At 37.6% G+C, this 21627-nt stretch overlaps 1 protein-coding gene across 3 annotated transcripts in view; it reads left to right on the forward strand.

Annotated features, from left to right (window-relative positions):
* The window catches only part of FOCAD (focadhesin), a 127735-nt gene that overhangs the window by 48662 nt on the left and 57446 nt on the right, over window positions 1–21627 (forward strand). For all 3 annotated transcript variants that reach the window (XM_067316125.1, XM_067316124.1, XM_067316126.1), the window contains exons 12-15: window positions 5668–5772; window positions 6157–6258; window positions 6799–6929; window positions 7380–7506. In XM_067316125.1, coding sequence (XP_067172226.1) covers window positions 5668–5772; window positions 6157–6258; window positions 6799–6929; window positions 7380–7506 — 465 coding nt within the window. The remainder of the gene's footprint in view (window positions 1–5667; window positions 5773–6156; window positions 6259–6798; window positions 6930–7379; window positions 7507–21627) is intronic.

Genomic DNA, 21627 nt, shown 5'->3' on the forward strand with positions numbered 1-21627 from the left:
CTTAATAGCGTCACTGAAATGGTTGGGATTAAAGAGGATTTGCAGTGTGATGCTGAACACTTGTGTCAGTACAACTGAGGGATACTGCAAACTGCAGGATAGAGGCAAATTGTCAGAGAGGGAAGGTATGGGTGATGCGTGGGAAGGAAAATTTAAGGAGCTTCTTATATTTGCTGGTTGAGAAAATGTAGTGCCAAACTGCATTATTTTTCACCTGCTGAAGCTTAATATACATTTCACATTTATGATGACAGTACAGACATGCATAGTTGTATGCAAGTATATCCTGGATTTAATGCAGACAGGTTGCTACTGTATCTGGCCTGGAACCAGAGTTGATGTTAATCAAACTCTGCCATGTGCTGTTGAGTTTGGAATGACTTACTTTGCCCACCTCCTTTTGTACTTTAGGAGTATCTATGTAACAAGGAATAGTCCTTATGGTATAAGAGTAATAAAGTATTGTGACAGTCTTGAAAGTGTCACCAGTGGTCTGAAAGCCATTTAGGCTAGGAGGAATGTGCTGATTAAGGCACATGATAGCATAAATTCACATAAGCCCATGGAGTGTGGGAGGAAGAGCCCCACTTGCTACATATGCCTGAAATGCCAGTGTAAGCCATGCAGAGAGTAAAATGAGGTGAAAGAAAGAGACTGATCTTGGACAAACAAGAAAAGGCAGTTCAGAGAATTACTGAGGAGGTAAGAACCAAGTGTTCAGCTCCCTACCCCAGTTACCATAAAGTTCTGTTCCCTGGTGATGCTGTGAGGTGGGTCGTGCTCTTGGAGTCGTTCCTTTGGCTTCTGTGGTAGAGAGATTCATCTCAAGAGCCGCATATGATGGGTCTGACAGGAACTTGGGGTCTAGAAGAAATGTACTTGTTTTCGTAAGAATTAATTTGAGAGTTTAAGGAGGATGGGGTATGTTACTTCTCAGGTAATAATGGATGCAGGTACAGCAGTGTATGCTGACAACCCACAGAAGGGTGTTTAGGGGGTCTCTCTTGAGTTTGAGAATTCAAAAGTTGGAATATGTGCCCTGTTCTAGAGACTTTGTTTAGGAATGTAGGCTTCTCTGGAGGGAAGACCAGTGCCTCCCTCACAAAAAGCATGAGGTGGAGAGACAGGTTCAGGACTAAGGAGAATGATTTAGAGAGTGTCTGATTAGAAAGTGTGTGCACTTGGGGAGGGACCAGGGAATACTCTGAAAGGGATGGGAAGAGGCTTCACAGAGACAATTTGAAATTAAGTACTGACCTTGAAGTATTGCTTTTAATTGTCATTGCTTCCTGTGTGACTGTGAGTAAATTACTCATAGCCTCTTTGTCTCCATTTCTCACCTGCATAATGGGAGTGATAGCCCTAACTCGTTGGCTGTTTTGGGCATGTTATGCATACATATTATGTAATAATGCTGCAAGGAGACTATCATGTCAGTCCAGTAGAACTGCAGTCTTTTTTGCAGGTGGGATTGCTTACAGGTTTGCTTATTTTTCTATGCTTCTGCTCAAAGGTTTTTTTTGTGCTCCCTATTTCTGAGCAACATGCAAGGTGAACTCTTGGCCCAAGGTAACAATTGACAGTTTTGTCATCGTCTAAAATATCACCCTGTACCTGTGTTAGATTGCACCCTTTACTGGGGCCAGGGAACTTCAGCTTCCTTGTATGTTTTTTAACAGTTGTTCCTTGAACACTCAGCATTTTGAAATGCTCCAAAGAAAAGGAAAGGAAAAGGTGTGTGATTCAACCACACTACATATAACAGTATTAAGCCTTTTACCTGCTAATTGTAGTGCACCATTTTAAAACTTGTTTAGAATAAGGTTAAAATATGTTGAAACCAAAAGGAAGGGATGTGTTTCGGTGGTCTTGAAAGGAAGACATTATTTACATGAGGAATGTAGCTCAGCTCTTTGATATCTTGTTGTTCTTTTAAATAAAAAAGGGGCAAAGTAATATAAAATAGACTCTCAGCTAAAGAATTTTTCTAACAGCTTCTCATCCTCCTCTTTAAAAAGTAGTAAGGTTACTCTCACCTATCTGAAAACTGATGAAAAGCAAGGATTAGAACAAATGGTGTTGTGGTAATGTGTTGTATTTCAGCCAAATTCAGGGGCTGTTCTGGTAAAAATCATATTTATGTTTGCTTTAGTAGAAGGAATGCTAAATATCTCATAACCTACTTTATATTGTTGTAAAATTGGTCTTACCTTATATAGTTAATGGTAATTTAGAACTTCATCAAACTTATCTCTGGCTGCAGCTGTCTTAGGCTACTTTGCTCTGTTGAGACAAGATTGTTCGGTAGGCCTCAGATAGTGTTGTTTAAAAACGATGATTGCAAAGGTTCAGGCTGGAGCAAAGTACTGAAGAATATAATATGAAACCCAAATCTTGTCGGACACTGTTCTTGTCACCCATATATTTTCTCAAAATCTTTAAGTTAACTAAGGTAATCAGAGTGTTTGTTATAGGTTTAGGTGTTTAAAAAATCAACAACAAAACACACAGGCAGGTGTGGACAAAGACACACACTCCTATCCCAGAAGAATGCTTGAAATAAATCTAAATCTGTCACTCAGAGTTTTGCATATTCAAATAAGCTGTTCTCCACCATCACCTTGGGTGTTTATACATACTATAAAATATGCAGGAGTAGATGGATAAAATAGTCTACATTTATTTATCTTTCTGAAATCCTGAAAATGTTAATGGATGTATTTTATGTAGGTTACATTTTGAAATCTACGGTTGCAGCCTAAATTCTTATAAAAGCACCTGTACAGATTTTCAGTCTTCTATTTACATGAATGTAACAGATCTGATGGTACATGTAAGATGGGATGTTTTAAAATAGCCCATTTGCAATTTGCATATTCCTCTGCCTATTAAAATCTTAGTTCATCTAAAGGAAAAAGTCTGTAACTCTTTATTTGTCAAACCACTCATTATGTATACAAAATCAGAGGATTGAATGCTATCTCTTTGGAAAAAATCTGGCTTCATATGAAGTTTTAGCTTGATAGATACTGCCCTCATCTGTTTGTCTGCTGCCTTCTCTTTCTTTTTGCTCTTTTGTGCCATTCTGTTTTTGTGTAAAAGAAAACGACCTAGACAAATTTAATTCCTACAAAAGCTGAAAAGCCATCCAGCTTACCTTCAGACCAAAGGAGGTCTGAAAGAAAAGTGGTGAGGGAAAGTTTCTAGCCAAAAGGATGCCTTAGTTTGAAATATTCAGGAGAGAAAGCAGTGCACTATGAAACTTGTGTTGAAAATGTTCCTGTGTGTGAGAATCTGCTCAGATGAATATTAGCTTAAATTCTTGGCCACATTTATTGACTCTGTTTTTACCAATTTGCAGTAAAACCACTCCTCTGTCTAGACAGATGGCAGCTACCTTTATTGATGTAGACAACAACCTTGGGAAATAGGAAGGGGGAGTGAGACTAGTCCCTTAGTTGAAAATTTGGGGAAATTTTGGTTTATAAAAGGATTCACTCTACTAAGAAATGCAAAGTAATATTTGGAAAACATTAATTAAAAACTTGTATTATATTTAATTCCATAAATATTAAATATAGAATCCAAACCAAGGATTTAAAATTTGTGGAAACACAGATCTGGATTGCTCAATTATAAAGATAGTGATGTTTTGTAGAACAAAAAGTACATTTGATCTGTACTTTGGAACCAGTAATTACAGAGGGAGGTATGCAGAATCCCAGAGCTCTTGGGTTCTTTTTATTATTCTTCCTCTGTCAGAAGACTGGTGTCTTCTAAGGGTTGAGATGGACCTTTGTACAGTGAAAAGTTTTATCATCTGAAGACATCTTCTCATGTAAAAAAGCATATCAAGAGAATGCTGTAGCTGAATTTTCCATTTTTTTAACCTATTATATATATAAACCTCCTATCTGCTTAAAGGGTCAGCCTCACCAGAGTAAATTTTCAAAGGGTTTTGAGATCTCTGAATTATTTCATTAAGACTGGATTTGAGAGTTGCTCTGTCTGTCAGCCAGGCACAGTAAGTATGGGATTACATATGCACTAGTTCTGTTCTGAACCAACAAAAATGTCTGATTTTTGGTTTATTCAGCAGGTTTTCTAAAGTTACAGTTATTTAAGATTATAGAAGGAAAAAAAATGCCTTGGGAGAGTGATACACTCACAAAGTAAACATTAGAAGTGAACTGGAGAACTTTGTACCCTGCTTACTGTGTAAGGAAAATAATTTCTGAAAGCTAGAAGACTCAAAAATAATGTGTCTGCATCTTACTACTAAATACCAAATTTCCTAATCAGTTTTTCTGCTCTTGGGAATGACAATATCTTTTAATATAGGTTATATCTATGGAAGACTAAATTGTGCAACTAAGTGAAAACAAATACTATTGTGTAAAAGCAGAATATAAGCCAGTGCTGTGTGATTTCATTTAAGTATCATGAAATCAAGTAAAAAAAAAAAAAAAAAGCAAGCCCATCAGCAATAGACTTGATTTTACAACATAGTGATCTGCATCTCCACTAGAAAAAATTGGAGGGCCTGCAAGTATGAAAATACTGAAAAAATCCTTCCCTAAATGAAGGGGGAATGGAGTAAATAAGTCTCCTTTCCTTTGCTGTCACTTTAGAGGCAGGTCTCTAGAAGTTTGTTACCATACACGAGCAAAATGGAGTAAATCATATTGCATTATATGACAGGTTGCAGGATACGATAGAATTATAGCAGCATCATTAGAATTCCTCTCTAATAATGGATATGAATTAGAATCATTTCTTCATTGATGTGGTATGTGAATATTTTAATATATCACTTTTATTTATTCCTTTTCATGTGCCTATAATAGAAATTTCAAGTAAAAATGAATTTATTATGGAAATTAGAGAGGAAGTGGGAAACTTTGAGCTATTTATGTATTCAAGTTCAAGAGGTAGAGGCTACATGAATAGCTGTAAGCATAAAATACAATTTTAAGTAGCTATTTTGTGGAATTCCCCACGTGGAAGGAATTCTTCAAATACTGGTTTGTGTAAATAATCATTGCTTTTCAAAGGGAGACCGGTGTATAGTGTCACCACAATATACATTGCATCAGCATTTACTTTTGGCAGTAATATGGTACATTTAGATAATGTTGCCCAGTGATTAAAGGATTCTTTTGAAAATTGAGATGGATTCCTGTAATAATATGTTTGAGCCCCTGCAGTCTTTTAATATCTTAGCAATACCCATTCCCATCTCTAAAAAGGGGCCAGTGAGTTATGTGCTAATTGCAACAGCCTTTATAAATATCTTCTGAGGTCTGTGGATGAAGACTACTGTTTATATTTGGGTCTGGAACTCCTAATTCTGTTAATTTTTTCTTGATTTTTCTTGCAACAGTTGAACAGTTATTTAAGTGTTCTGGATTATCCCAGTAGTTACAGCTGAACATGCATAACAGGGCGCTTCCAAGATGATGACTTGAAAAGAAGAAATAAGTTGTAAATCTTGTGAAATTACAGATATCTTGAATTTTCATGTTTTCCCTATTAGCAAAAGATTAATGCAAAAAGATGTGAGATTTTTTTAATATGGTCTCATAAGTTCATTGTCTCTTATGTAATACTACTTACCATGTTGGCAACCACGTTCCAAATTTATTTCCTTTTTTTATTCTATTTTAGGTCCCAAATCTGATCCCAGTTCTAATGTTTAAACTGGGAAGACCTCTGGAGCCTACATTGTACAGGGATATATTGTACACACTACCCACACTGGGTGTACACAAGGTCAGAATGAAAAATTGTTAGTAAAACAAAAGCCATCAATGGCATATCATTTACTTACAATCAGTGAGTGATTTAGACTGAAAAAGCTTCAGCATAACTTTATAATATTTATGATGGGCTATGACATTTGTTTTAACAGTGTTTTAAAGTGTGCATCGTGCTTACCTGTTTGTATTATACTATTATTTTGTTTATATATCCTACGAAAATGCACTTTAGATTAATTGTGCACTAAAATTTGTCAGAAAATGAGTTGGACCCTCGTTCTGATGTTGTGAAAGGCTTAATTACCTATTTGTGATACTTGGCCCAAATAATGATTTATAGCACTCTCCTTGTTCTTGGACTTTAAAAAAATTTTTTTGTTTTTTTAACTTCTTTCAGGTCTGCGTAGCTCAGATTCTACGTGCAATGCAGATGCTGGGGAGCACACCAAAGCTTAGAGCTATTACTCTGCGCCTGATGACATCCTTATGGGAAAGACAGGTTAGAAAAATGCTGTTGTGTCACTATGAAAAGATGTAGTTTAAAAACTTTTTCTTCTAACCAGGGAAAGTGTTTCATTTTGGAGCATTGCTTCCATTAGTGTATCATTATCAGCAGTATAAAGCAGATGGTGGAAGTGATGCCTTTATTGATTCTGTATTAGTGAAAACTTTCAGTAGTATGTCTTTTATGAAACCTGATTTTCATTTCATCAGGTCTAGGAATAGAATTATGAAATTTGTTTTTGAAGTATGGCTTTCTGCTTTGCATGATATGCAGTACAAATCAGACCTGTTGAGGTATTTCCGTTAAGTTACATGGCAATAGTTTGCTTATTTGTTTATGAAATAGCAATAGAGATTTGATTTGTAAAAGCCAGTTGGATCTCAACACAGCATTAGTCTCCAATGATGAAGGAAAGTAAAATATGATATGCAACATAAGTGGTCATTTAGAAGTCATGTAAAAATGCTAGCAACATAATGTCCTGTCACCAACTTTGCGAAGCATGATAATAATTTAAAATTAAATCTCTTCCAGGATCGGATTTACCCGGAACTGCAGAAATTCATGGCAGTATCTGATATGCACTCTTTGTCTCTTGACAAAGATGCTCAGTGGGAAAAGCTGATTGCTAAAGCTGCCTGCATAAGAGATATATGTAGGCAGAGGTAAGCACAAGATTTTATTGTCTGTTATCTTTGTAGGGAGAAAACCTAGGCCTTCTGTTAAAACTGCATGGTTATTTTTAGCTAGTCTGCTTTAATTGTGGGTAATGTTTTTCTGGATGTCTCTAACAACTCCTGAGTCAGTGTGTATCTCAGCAGCTAATCAGATTTGTGTTTTATTATAACTAATAGAAAGCATGTATAAGTAATGTTAAATTAAAATGAACAGAGACCAGCTGTCTTCCCCTTGAAACAAAACAAGTATCTCACACTGCTTCAGAACAGATACTTAAAGCATACCATACTCCACTCCCCCCAGTTCCCGGTTTTAGTCTGTCGTAGTTGTCCCTTGTACAGAAGCAGTACTCATTGAACTCTTGTATATAGAGTAGAACTTCTGTGTACGTGTGCATATTGCTCTATATCTTCATGTACTTTTGTTTTTTTTTTTAGGCCATACCAGCATGGAGCAGATATGTTGGCTGCAATTTCCCAAGTATTAAACGAATGCACAAAACCTGATCAAGCTTCACCTGCAGCCATAGTGTTACAAGGTCTTCAGGCACTTTGTGAGGCTGAGGTAACATTAAATTGGCCTGACCTCATAGATCATGGTTTTTCTTCTAGCTGACCTTTCTTTAGAGTGCTTTAGACCATCATAGAATTTTTTTTCTTCTGATAAATTTAATTCCTCTATTCATGCATTCATTAATTGTCCCTGAGAAATCAATACTGTGATCTTTCATTGCAACAGCTCAGCCTTTCAGGGCGGGGCTTGGAATTTTAAATCAACATCACAACTTGTGTCAAAACATCCTTTAATAAATTTTATCTTCAGATTTGAAAAGAACAACTGTCTGGTACATAATTCTGATTGGCTGAAAAGTTTATAAATCATCTTATTTCTGATACCTTCCCACTTGCCTGCCCTGCTGAGTGTCTCATTCACCTACTGTACCTGATAGTGTGTAAAATTGCTTGTAATGGGGAGACTCCCATTTTAGTCTAGTGTATTCATTAATCATGTAGACTGTCAAGCACTGAAACATGTTGCCTAGAGAGGTTGTGCTGTCTCCATCCATGGAGGTTTTCAAGGTCCAACTGGATAAAGCCCTGAGCAATCTAGTCTGACCTTATAGTGACCCTGCTTTGAGCAGGAGATTGAACTAGAAACCTCCTGAGGTCCTTTTCAACCTGAACTGTCCTGTGATCTTACGATACGCTTGAGTTAGGAGCCAGGGCTCCTTGTTTTCCCAGTGACATCCCTGAGATGGTACAGGCACAGACGTGCTGTGAATCACCCTCTAGGCACACCATGGACTAAATGGGTCATCTGAGTTAGTGGACTAATGATAGACTGCAGGAATATTTGCTTATCCCTGTTCTGCCAAACTCATTTTAAGTTTTTTCCACTTCCTCACTCTTAGTATAGTGTTTACCACAATGGGACTGATCCAGTAAAAGACTTCAGTCATTACTACATTATACATGTGAAATCATGTCAGCCCCTCAAGAACAACATAGTAAATGGTTAGCAGTCCATAGACATTAGTATTCAATATAGTAAAGAAGCTTCAGACATGTGGTTAGGAACTAACTTATACAGGATAATTATTGTGTTTGCTTTTGGTATAGGGTTTGGTCCTTCTTGACTTTTGTATGGTTTCTTTCAATACTGGCCTCAATTAGTATTTAAGCAGTGTTTTCCCAGGCTGAATTATATTTAGAATTCATTTGACTTCTGTGAATGAAAGCAGGAGTTGGGCCTGGGACAGAAGTTGCATCCTGCTGCTATAAAAAGCCCATATGAGAACAGAAGTACTGTACCACTGGTGAGAACTGGGAATGCTGAGACAACTCTCAGTACTCAGAAGAGAAGAAAGGAAGGAAATAATCACTTTGCGGATAGGTACCACTTCTTCCTCTTCTAATTCTTGCAGGTCCTCTTTAAACTGCTTTGCTTCCCCAGTTTCATGCCAAAGTATTGTTTTGGGAAAACAGATCTGCCACCCCGGGTTGCTTAAACTTCAATAAAGAATTATCTTGTGGTTTGGTAAACTGGGTAACCATTTGGGCTAAGTAATGTAGTCTGTCCCTTATTTAGTATTTAGACTCCAGTCTGCAGAGCAGAAACTTGAAAGGGTATAATCATAGGGATTGGTTAAAGGGTTTTGTTTTGGTGCTTTTTTCATTCTGCCACTGTCTCAATAGATAACCATGGGAAAGGGTTTTAATATCTTTGTCTGAGGTTTTCCATGTGCGGTACAGAAAACAGGTCAGAATGTTCTCTGCTTAGATGAGGATTTTAGTGAGAATCTGATTTTAGTCAATATCTGCACCAGTATAATAAAATATGACTTCATATGTGTAGTGTCGGCATAGCTGATATCAGAACCCTATACACTGTGTAATTTTTGTCAACTCTGAGTTCTGAGAGTCTCAGAAAAGCTCCTTTGTGAAAGTAATATTATAATAAAATCTGTGGTAATGTTGGGTTTTGGATTATAACTGTGAAAGAATAATTTTTCATTGAGTTGACTGCAGTAATTGGTGTAAATATAATGGCTTAACCTAAAGCAAGTAACACTACATGACTTTCTTATATGGAGCTAAGAGTATTGGGTTTGCTTTTGTGTGGTTTATGAAGATAGCTAAATCCTTCTTTTATGTTTTTGTGAGCATAACAAAAGGCTTTTAAGGAGAGGAGTATGCAGTGACTTGCATGTCAGAAATGCAAAATACACACAGTAGTTCTTGCCAGGCCATATTTCCTAATTCTGGTCAAATCTTTCGGGTTTTTTTGCCAGTGTGATTTCAACAGAAGCCAGTGTACTTTCTATGAGGCCATCTGTGCTGGTTTCTGATTGATTTCATGTGTGCAAGCCAAGAAACACTCAAGAATTAAAATGCTAAGCATAGTATTTTAAACTCTTTTCCAAGTTGTTTGTGGAAGTGGTTTCTTGCTGTTTACTCCATCAGTCCACATTTATTTGGTTTTTGACCAAAAAGAAACCAGCATAGCAGAGCAATATAATGAACTAAAATGTTGTGTGAAGAACAAACTGTGTTGACTGAGTTTGACATTAAGTAGCAATTATAAAGCTGGACATTGTTTAATCAACATGCAGTTAATAACTTTGCTCTTAAAATGGTGGTATTTTATTGAGATGTTATCAGAAGATCCGTTCCACTCTTCCCCTTGGGCTAAAGTTTCTCCCCTGTTTCCCTTTATCAGGTCTGGTTCACTCCTCATTATCTTTTTTCCCCTCACTTTATATCCCTGGCGTTGTACATTGGTAATACCATAATTTTTTGAACCCTGTAGCCAGTAGTGTAGGTGCAGTTCCCTAACTGTGCAGAAGATCTACTGTTGAAAGGAACTGCCAGGCTCTTTGTCTTGTCCCAAGATGAACTTTCTGTACAGGCAAAGAGTCTTCCCCATGTACTGAATGAGCAAGTCACATCTGGAGTACTGTGTTCAGTTCCAGGCCCCCCAGTACAAGAGAGACATGGAGCTACTGGAGCAAGTCCAGTGAAGGGCTACAAAGATGATTAGGGGACTGGAGCATCTCTCTTATGAGGAAAGGCTGAGAGAGCTGGGCCTGTTCAGCCTGGAAAGGGAAGGCTGAGAGGAGATCTTATCAATGTGTACAAGTATGTGAAGGGAGGGTGTCGAGAGGATGGGACCAGACTCTTTTCAGTGGTGCCCAGCGACAGGACGCAAGGCAACGGGCACAAACTGAAACACAGGCAGTTCCATCTGAACATCTTAGAAAAAACTTCTTCACTGTGAGGGTGACAGAGCACTGGAACAGGTTGCCCCGAGAGGTGGTGGAGTCTCCTTCTCTGGAGATATTCAAAACCCACCTGGATGTGATTCTGTGCAATGTGCTCTAGGTGACCCTGCTTGAGCAGAGGGTTTGGACTAGGCGATCTCCAGAGGTCCCTTCCAACCTCAACCATTCTGTGATTCTATAAAATGTTAACCTTACTGGCCTGCCTTCAGTCTGACTGGTGTGTTGAAACACCCACCATCAGAATATTTGTAATTTTAAGTATACACTTGATTTCCTAATTCCCTGCTACTGCTCCTACCAATCCTGCTGCTTCTTCTCCTCCCTTTATTTTCCTCCGTTCAAACTCTGTGCTTTATGCCCTTGCCAAATAAAATCATGTTACCAGCTCCTCATTCAGGTCAGCCACCAGAATCCGTTTTAATGCATCTTCATAATTGGTGCAATTCCTGGCTTTTGAAAGCTGGAAATGCCAAAGTTAGGTTCATAATGTAACCTTAATTCTTCCGCTTATGAATGTGCTATGTTACATATTCACAAACAATTCCTCCTTCCACACCTCCTGCCAAAACCCAACCTCTTTCAGTCTTAGATATATAGTGATCTGGCAACTTCATTTTCTGTTTTTGCATTAGTACATGTGGCATAGTAGTGCAGTCTAACTGCATGTCTGTTTATCTTCTCTTCCTCTTTCTATTTTTGCTATTCCAAGCTTTGCTGTTGTACGTATTTTGACACTTAGCTTGCTTTTTTCTCGTGACTGAAACAAAGTTCTAATGCTGTGTTTTGGTTTCACCTGTAAGATAGCTAGTACTCTTGCACTCTTTGTAAGAACTGGTACATACAGATAGCTTCAGGAAGACGAATAGTTTCAGGAAGACCGGATTTGCTAGTGTATTCTAAGTGGAGAAGCTACAACTTTTTCTAAACTTGGGAAAGCTTGATTTTCTTCTAAACATATAGTTATTTGGCTTACATTTTTAATCAGTTTTGTTTTAAACTGTATAATTTAAAAAACTTACAGCAGCTATTAACTTGTATGTTACTTCTCCCTTTTGGTCTCCAAACTCATGTTGACTTCACTGTAGATACAAATTATGGAAAATTGTGCTCTAAATCCTTATAATTTGTTAGCAGAAACTGGAAAATGGCTTATATACTCCACAAAAAGAATTCGCTTTTTGTAACTGAAACCTCAATGTAAACATTTCACATTAAAATGTGGACGAACTGTGTAGGCAGACAAAGATCACTTGTCAGCCAGTTTTACTGTGGAAATGGCATTGATGTGGTGATTTTTGCTGTTAATCCTCAGGAATAGTACTAGTGCTTCTGCCTCTGTGCACCACCATTTTGTCACATCAGCTGTTTTTGTAGTATTGGGCAAAGTGCATTTGGAAAAGAAGAGGTAGTTTAATTTAATTTATTCTTAAATATTTATCAATAAATTTGAAGTGTCATCAAGGGGCCTTTTTCCTTAACACAGTGCATATTAATTATGTAAAACAATGGTATGCCCTTTACTTTTTGCAAGTTGCAGGTATTTGTGTAGCTAGCTGTTAAGTATAACCCATTGCAGTAGAGGATGTCTGGTGCCTTTTGCTGCAGTTACCTAGAATTTACCTGTACCAGCAAGATTCTGGTAGATTTTGTCCTAGTTGTAGTTTAGAGGAAATTCTGAATACTTCAGGTGATCAGCGTGAAAGATGGGGAGCTGCTATGAGATAAATGATTAATACTCCATGTTGACTTGGTTACTGACAGAATAACTGACCGGATATACCGATTCAATTTTAAGGCTCTAGAGCAAAGCTAGAAAGGAAGACAACTAGTTCAAGAATGGTCACTTGAGGATCATTTTGGGACAATGACAGACATAGGTGTGCTGAGGAATCTGGTTTGCCTTTCTACTGCACCTATCAGATGGTTTTAATAAGAACTGTGACCCTACTGGGATACCTATCTCTCTTGTGCATACTCTAGGAAGAGATATTATGGCTGCTAGGAGGTGTTGGAGTTGTTCACAAAGCCATTAAATGAGACATATTCACAGCTGTATTTGCTATGTTATTTGAAGACCCCAGTTCGGCTTAGACCTTTTTTTTTCAGAATACCAGGAGTTTTAAGCAGTGTGAATATGTGTAGACTTTAAAAAAAAATCAAGAAGAAAGCACAAAGAAATCCTTTTCTCATATGGTATGTTACTTTGGAATAGAAAATGCATAGCCTGCCAGAAGATCATTGTGCACTGCCTATGCTAATGATCTCAGAGAAACTACCAGCTGTGCCAACCGTAGGCAGAACTCTTGAACTGTTGCTACACAGGTGTTGTGGTCCACAACATGACCAAAAGCAGAGGTATGTTGGAACTTGCTTTCCCTGGGAGAGGTTATGATGTCTGTGGGTATCAAAGGATGCAGCCAAACAATCACAAAGAGCTGTGCAGGTTGCAACCAATTTTGCTGCTGTTACTTTGCAATTATTACAGCCACAATTTCTCATTATAAAGCAAGTGAACAAGTCCCTGAGCAAGCTGATCCAGTTGGCCCTGCTTTGGGGGATTGGGCGAGGTGACCTCCTAAGGTCTGTTTTAACCTCAGTTATTCTCCGTATGGATAATTCTGTGATAGACCTGATGCACCAGTGTTGCTGAGATTTGATGTAAATGGATGTTTATCTCAGAGATGAAACTGTGCCCCAAATGATGTGCTCTGAATTTCTCTTCCTGCTACTGGGAATGAAATTTATTTAAATGTTGTCCTTCCCTCTCTTCCCATAATCTTGTCACCCTCTTAGGACAGAAGGTTAGCTGAAGCAAGAGTGCTTTTCTCCTTGAAATCAGTAAATATGGACTTCCAGTTTTTGCCTTCCGGCAACTATGTTTCCAGTCAATGCTGTGTCCAGCAGTAAGTTTGCCATTAAAAAAAAAACACACACACACAAAAAAAAAACCAAAACACAAATGTAAAACTGAATGCACTGTATCAGAAGCCCAAAGGGCCTGTAAGTTATATGGTTGTTAATGTCTCAAGATGGCAATGACCTGTCACCCCAAAAAAAAACAAAATGAGAAACAGCAATAAATATGAAGAAAAAAACAGACTTAAAAAGAACTTGCACCAAAGCTTTACCTTTGTGTGCCTAGATCTATGAATATACATTTTCTGATCAGCAGTGATTCTCTTTCTAATATTTCAGTATCATGAATAAAAGCTTTTCATCTTTCTAGGTTCCTAGACAGTGTTGCAGTTTCAGAAAACAGCCTTGTACAGTTAAGCCATAACCAAGGAGTCACATGGCATTTTCTCAGGATTCATGACCTGCAGAGAGAGTTCACCTCAGGCTGCTTATCACAAATAGTCAGCTGTTCCAACATAAATGTGCCATGCCAAGGTCATTATTGCCATTATAACCTTTTTATTCTTTCACTTTTTAAAAATGTGCATGTAAAGTACCTCTCTCTTCCCTTTCCCAGTGTTCCCATCCCCTTGCTCTGGGGTTTGCTAACAGCACAACATTTGGGGTAGTAATTTTCAGTAGGACTGCTCTTATGTCAGATAATTTTAGAGAATTCCTTTTGGAAGAAACCTGGAGAATTTTCCAGTTTAACATTTTAAGAGTTGAAAATAATTTATTAATGAAATGTGATGGTATAGCAATGGAGTTTGAAGTACATGATAGGCCAGAATGCACAGCTGTATTCAGTGATGGTTTTAGTATCCTCTGGCTTCTGTATTTATTGAATGGCAGATGATTTTTAGCCAGATTTAATCACATTTGGTTTTTGATCAGTTCACCAAGTTTATTTGTCAGAAGATGCATGAGGTCTGCTTCAGGAAACAGTCAGTGATCAGCAGTGTTTGGGCACAGATGAGATATACTGTATAGTCTAGATCTTCTCAGAATAAAGCAATAATTTGTAAGCTGTGATATATTCGAAGCTGCAGTACTTTTTCTAAGAAACAAAAAACACACGTGCACACATGCATCTATCCCTTAACAGATCTCTCCTCCCAGACCTGTCCTTGGTCCTTTCATGCATTTCTTTATTATGTCCAAATTTAAATTTGATGTGAAATATAACAATACAAGTGAACTCATATTGCTTCTGTTGTGTTTTTGCAACAAAAAATTGTTTCTTCCTCTTTGACACCAGCAGTGTTCAAAATGAGAAGAAAGCAACTTCCTACAAGCTCCTGTGCTATCGGTTGAGAGTCCAGGTGCAATATATTACCTTGGGTGGAAAATGTGTAAAGCAGACATAATTTATATTTTGGCAGAGGAGAATGGAATCACTTGAAGGATGTGTGTTTGTTTTCAAGGCATCCAATGAGAAATAAAACACACAAATATACAGCTGTGCATTTTAAAGTTTTTTCAAATTTAGTCAAGTTATTCTTTTGCATTCTTAAAGAACTATAGTTTCCAAAAAAATAGAATTTATGACTTCTGGATGCAGCAATGTGATTGTTTTCAAATATTCGCATAACAATAATAACTGTAAAGAACCAGAAGTTGGGCAGGGCTTTTACTAGAACTGACTCTTTGATACTGAGTTACAGAGTTTTCATTTTTAAGCTGTCAGGGGCAGAGCTATTAGACTAGCATCTTATAGGCCCATCTGCTTTAGCCTGGGAATTCTGTTGGAAGTGTTCCATATAAGAGCACAAACATTTTGGGTGATGTAAGTCTCTGGATTTCCATCAGACTCTGAGGGGGCTCTTAAAAAATCAGAACCATCAGACATTGGGAGGATTTAAATTTTGTCAGTAATGACAGAGCAACCTTGCTCAGTGTCTGCAAGTTGTGATTACCTGAATGAACACCACTCACCTGAAAGTAATATTATTACTAAAATTATGGTAATGTCTTTGCAACTGTTCACTTACTAAAAAGTACTGATACAGGCTGATGCTTATTTTTGTTACCTTGTTGCACTGAATTTGGAATGGGGTCTGAATTCAGAACAACACGTTCCCAGTGTGGTGATGCATGATGTCCTAGAAATGTGAGCGGTTCCTCAATACAGAGCTTTTCAATTAACTATCAGAACAATATGTGTCTTTCTAAATTGAAAAAACATTGGCTTTGGAGAAATCCATTGACGTTTAACTGTGTTTAGCTTCATGCACAGTTATTTAATGAGCCCAATGAAAATGATTCTGTGTTCAGTAGCAGTCCAGAGTACCACATACTGAGAAGAAGAGAGCATCTCTTCAAGACAAGAATGTTGTTGTTCTCTCTTAGAGATAAGAGTGTTAACGCTGCTCAGGCCTGCCAACATGTCAGTGTTCTGCAGGACTTGAACCTTCAGCTCTTTGAGCTTGTAATTTCTGTGAGGCTGGAGTTGCACAGCTAGTGGACTTTGGACTACTAACTGATACTGTGCTTCTGGGACATTGTCTCAATGCCTGGCCAGTCCCTCTAGACCTCATCCAAATTAGGGATTTAAAAAAAATTTTTTTTCTTCTTTAGGGTTTCAGACATTGGCAGCATTATGCCCAAGGGTGAACCTTGAAACTTCACTAGCAAAATTTTCTTTGATGGCTAAAGTACTTTCTTTTGTTTCTACCTCCTTTTACTTCAAAACAAAACAAAATAAACATCTGAAACCCATATACCAGAAAAACACACAAAAAAGTGTTGTTCTTTCCTCATGCCCTGTAGAACAATACAGCAACAATAGTGAGTGAGGAAATGGAAACATTTGATTGTGAAAGGCCAAGAAGACAGTGTGTGAATGTGATCTGAGCTTATTTTGTATGATCCAACTTCTTTTCTTACGAGTTAATCTCTCAAATAATACAAGTTCTTAGCCTTGATATATTTTGGGACTGTGCATTATATTCTGCATGCTGTGATACTGAGACAGCATTTTGGTGGCTGCAGTTCAGTAACGCGTTTCAGCACGTGCTCAGCCTGCTAAAGACTGACAAGTTAATAACAAAAAATGCAGAATCATCAAAGCAGTGTATACTGGCATACATGGATTGCAATACTGAAGAATGCATCTTTCTGTAAGTTAATGATGCCTATACTCTTCAATCGAATGTTTAGCATTTGGAAAATTGGTTGTATCTTTTAGCCAGTTTAGCAATTGGAAAATTGGTTGTATCTTTTAGCCAGTAGAAAAGTTGAATTTCTGCTTGACTTGCACTTCTCAATACAGATATACGCCAGTAAATTTCAAATCATTTGTACATGAACACAATCTCTGCCATTAGCATGAATGTTCTGTACACACAGAAAAGAAAATAAATCCCTTCTATTCATGAAAGCAAAAACAGTTTAAAATGTATTTTACAGTGGATTTTTATGGTTTGGAATGGTTTTCAATGTTGACATAGCTATTGAAATACTAATTGCTGTAGCACAGTCTAATAGCAACTGTGTCATGTATAACAGTAATACTGCACTAAGTACATGTGATACTCAAATGTGCATGAATGTGTATAGAAAACACTCCTCTGTAGAATTCTGTGTCAGATACACCGTATGTTAGTTGTAATGCTATTCTTGGCTGCATATCAGTAAATGGAGGGCCAACATTTTTGGCACACCAGCAGATCTTTGTTGAATATATATAACTTGGTGCCTACACTAACTTCTAATGTTTCCTTGTATGTTTTTCTTTTATTATGCTCTATGCCCTGTGCGTCTTTAACCCTCTTTCTTTGTTCTGTTGATATGTGGCTAAAATGAAGTGGTAAAGCTGAAATGTGAAGTACTTCCATGGTATTCTTATATTTCATAAAATGGTATGCTTACTGTGTTTATTAGTAAGCTGGATCTGGACACTGGAATTTTCCCTTTAGTGACTTTATGACCAACAGTACACAACCGTTAAACAGTCTTAAAAATGAAGTATTGCTTTTTACAGCAATAGGAGCAAAGTTATTAGAGAAAGAACAACAACAACGAAAGAATATTTATCTGAAAGCTTACTGTGCCCCAGTGGTAGGCTAGGTAGACCAAACTCTGACATGGCCCAGGTGTTTTGAACTGGTTGTCCATAACACGTGTTTCTCTAAGCACTGCTCGTGTTCTTCTGTTTGTCACTGCTCCTGAACTTTGGCATCTCCAACCAAAAGATGATTGAACCATAATTCTCTGAACTAAAGTTTCTAATATTTTCTCTTAATGATTCTCTAGCATCTGCTCAGAGGTTTCTTAACTTGAACAGCCTTGTTCCTTGCACCTGTAACTTTGTTAGTGTTAAACATGACAGTGTACAGTTTTCATAAACTATCACCACTCTGTCCTATGACTTCTCCCCTAAGTCCTTTAGTTCTCCCTGTCAAACATCATCTGATCTGTGATCTTTGTAATGTCAGCATATATTTTAATAACTGTAGTTGTGTGAAGATTGCCTTTTGCATTACTAGACTGATTAAAGATCATTAGGATTTGCTGAGCAGATCTGAGAGGGAGGAAGTGTATTGCAGAAAACTATAATGACGCCATTGGAGCCTTTACCATCAATCTCTTCAATTTCTTTCCTTTAGTGCGGGGGAAGGGACAAAGCAGGGGTTATCACCTTGCTGAGCAGAGTATTTTTGTTCTAAAAGAAATTCAGGTGTTCTGCTAATCCAGACATGTTCTGCGCCCTTCCCCTCTCCCTGGCCTCAGGTAGCAGGTGTGTGGAAAAGGATTGCCTTTAATTCTTACCTCATTTCTCAAATTGTTTGCTACAGTTGTTCTGTGAGCCCCTGTGTCACTGCCAACCTGCCAAAGTCTATTGCTAACTTCATATGAAGCAAGTTATGTGATGATGAATTACAAATTTTTATGTTCATTGTTTCACTGTTCTGTACCTAGTGTTGGGTATGGCTATCTCATAGATGATAATAAAGATTTAGTATTTTCTGACTAACCTCCTTTGAAAGCTCTTATGCTTATGTAATATGACAAGGTGACAAGGCTTCAGTCACACAAAATTTCAGGTGCATGCAAGCTGCAAAGAAATATGCAGTGTCCAAAACCAATATATTATTTCAATGTAGCTAATAAACATCTGACATATGTTGTTCTCACATACTTCACTTGCCTCCATCTGCCTTTGGGGCTAACTCTGAAAATGCTAACATGTCTAGTCATTCCATACAGTTGTCATAACATGCAATTTGCCATTGCTTAAGTGTGGTACAGACATGTACAGACGTTTGAAACTTTAGTCAGGTTATTGCCTTTTTTTTGGCTTACCGTGATGGTTACCTGATACTGGAGAACATATGTGATCCTCTAAGAAAGAATGACATGAAACTTACTTGTTTAGCTAATTATGTTTTAGTCTTCCTATGTGGTAGTATTGAATCAAACTCCATGAATATACAACTTGGCTTTATATGTTTCCCTGCGTTAAATATGTTTCAAGATCCATTTTCTTTTTGCTAGACAATCAGCTTGTTACCAAGTTAAAACTTCTGGATTGTTTAGTTTAGTTAAAACTTCCAGTCTTAATAGATATGCCTCTCTTTTTCAGTACTGAAGAAGTATTTCTGTAATTCTTGCAAAGAGCGTTTTGAGAGATGGGAAAGAGAGGCATTGTTTTTACTCAGAATGTAATCAGAGTAAGTGTTTCTAGCTGTCAGTGTTAGTTACCAAAGAAATGTATTCATGTGTTTGCTGCTCCTAGAAGGGAGTCAGCTCAATAGACACTCTTAAGAGCTTCATCTTCAGTTTTTGAAATTGCTCTCTAAAGTGTTTTTCAGAGTCACTGGAGTGATTGTTTAATTCAGCAATTACTTCTGATACCCAGCATGCTGTTTTTGTCGGTGCAGAGTAGCACAAAAACTATCCTCAGTGCATTTATGGAATATTTTCATAAACATAGCTTTATTTAATTTCACTGCATAGATGGCTATACATTTCTCCCTTAGTCTTCTGTCTTGCTTTGCTTTAGTTTCATAGATGTGGAAGAACTTTTCATAGGCTTTGCTTTGTTTAAAGAAAAGTCCTGACTTACAGTTCTGGTGTATTTTCCTCTTTAAAAGGCTGAGTACTTGCTCAGGCCTTGCTCTCCCGTAGCTATTTTTTTCTTTTAGACTTTTAATTCTTGCATAGTTATGGGTTTGGGTTTTTTCTTCTTTCTGTGCAACTTTTCTTGTTTTGCTCCTTTGTTGTTGCATTGGAACCTGAACCCTGAAAGACAAATGGAAGCAACAGGTTATTATTCCAGACAGAATAACGCAGGTATGGTGGCAAGGTCTGAAAAATTAAATTCCCCACGGGGAGCAGTGTGAGGTTTGCTCAGATGCTGCAGAGAAATTACTGAAGTTTTCATTAGAATATATTGCTTCTTGCAGAGAAGGGATGTGGGGAACTTAAAGAATCTCCCAAGGGAAAACAGAAAACCTTCAGTACCAATAATACTGTGTAGTCTAGCTTTTCATGGACCTTGAATACTTATCTCTGTGACTTTTGGTTTAATTATTCTGTCAGACCTGGGCCACTGGCTGAGCATCTTACTTCCATTTTTCAGTGCTTCAAAATGCCAAACTTGCATTGTGTTGACTGCTCATTGATCCATCATAAGATCTCAGCAGGTGAAAATAAACCAGGTGAGGATGATTGGTCCTACCCAGCCTTTCATGTCTCACTCCTGTGCTGCAATTAGAGTAATAGTGTACATGTGTAGTCATTATTTTCTTCACTGTGAAAAGCTGATTGAACCTGTTGTGGTGAATAGCTAGTTAGTAGCCTAGTAGTCTTTAAGATTTTTAGAAAGTAGGATGAATACAAAAGACATCCTAGATGGCAACAGTGTTTTTAACCCAGAGAAGCATTCTAAACATCTAACTTGAAACATTCTGAATGTTATTTAATACAGTAGTGTCTTGCTGAATGTGCAGACAGTCTGAAGCATAGGCTCATTGATGTACAGACTGCTCCTTTTTTATCCCAAGTGTACGTTAGTCCTGGAGGTAAATTTTGACATTGCGATTTATTAGGTATATCAAAACACAGAAAAATTTTTTTTTTTAAAAAAATAGAGATTGGTAATGACTAAACCTAACACAGAAAGAGTGGGTTTGGAGAAGGCACATGTACTATCCTTACTTTGCTCAGCAAAGGGTCTGTGCAGCTGCTGGTAAAGTCAGCATGTGAAATCATGGTGTCCAACATACATAACAAAAGCTGATCTTTTCTCCAGAGATCTTAAGGTTCAGTCTAAGCTCTAAGAGATGACTACATATAAACGCTTGAACATACAAAAAAGTTGACTTGCATGAAGGACAGATCTTATGCATCAGCACTCTAATAGTTGTGAATAACTTTAGGTGTCATGGCAAAGAGGAATCAGTAAGAGAACAGTGAAATAACTTGGTGAATATATAAGAGGAACTCTCACCCAAAAGGAGCTACATAGAGGACAGTGGAGGTGCTGGTGTATTTATTGAAAATAAAACAGGCAAAGGAGTTAAACTGGTTCTATGAGCTGACTTTGCAGTAAAGATTGTTCTCCTGCTACTGAAGGAAAAACAAGGTGAGAATAGTGGGAACACGAATATTAACTGTGAATGGATTTGAATGTGAAGACAAGTATATTTCATTGGATTTCTTTCTCTTTTATAAAGGAAGTAAATAACAGGATGCATGTTTCCTGAGCATTTTTTAATCAGGTTGGAAGGTGGGAAGGGCCGTTTGCTTTGACCCTAAATGCCATCATAGATGTCCTAAAGCATCTAAAAGCTTCTGGGTTGGTTTGAGGAACAATCCAAAGATTTTCCGGTGTGTGTAAAATTATGCAAGACTTTTTCAGACTTGAAGAAGAACTTGTAGGGAGCAGGCCAGAGCTCCACTTTAAATGTTCTTGTCTACTGCTGTTACTACTTACAAACATTATGAGATGGATGTAAGCAGTAGCCAGAAAGGACTCTTTGCCACATGTCTGTGTGGAAGCATTG

The sequence above is a fragment of the Apteryx mantelli genome, chromosome Z (genome assembly GCF_036417845.1).
Source record: "Apteryx mantelli isolate bAptMan1 chromosome Z, bAptMan1.hap1, whole genome shotgun sequence".
NCBI lineage: Eukaryota > Metazoa > Chordata > Aves > Apterygiformes > Apterygidae > Apteryx > Apteryx mantelli.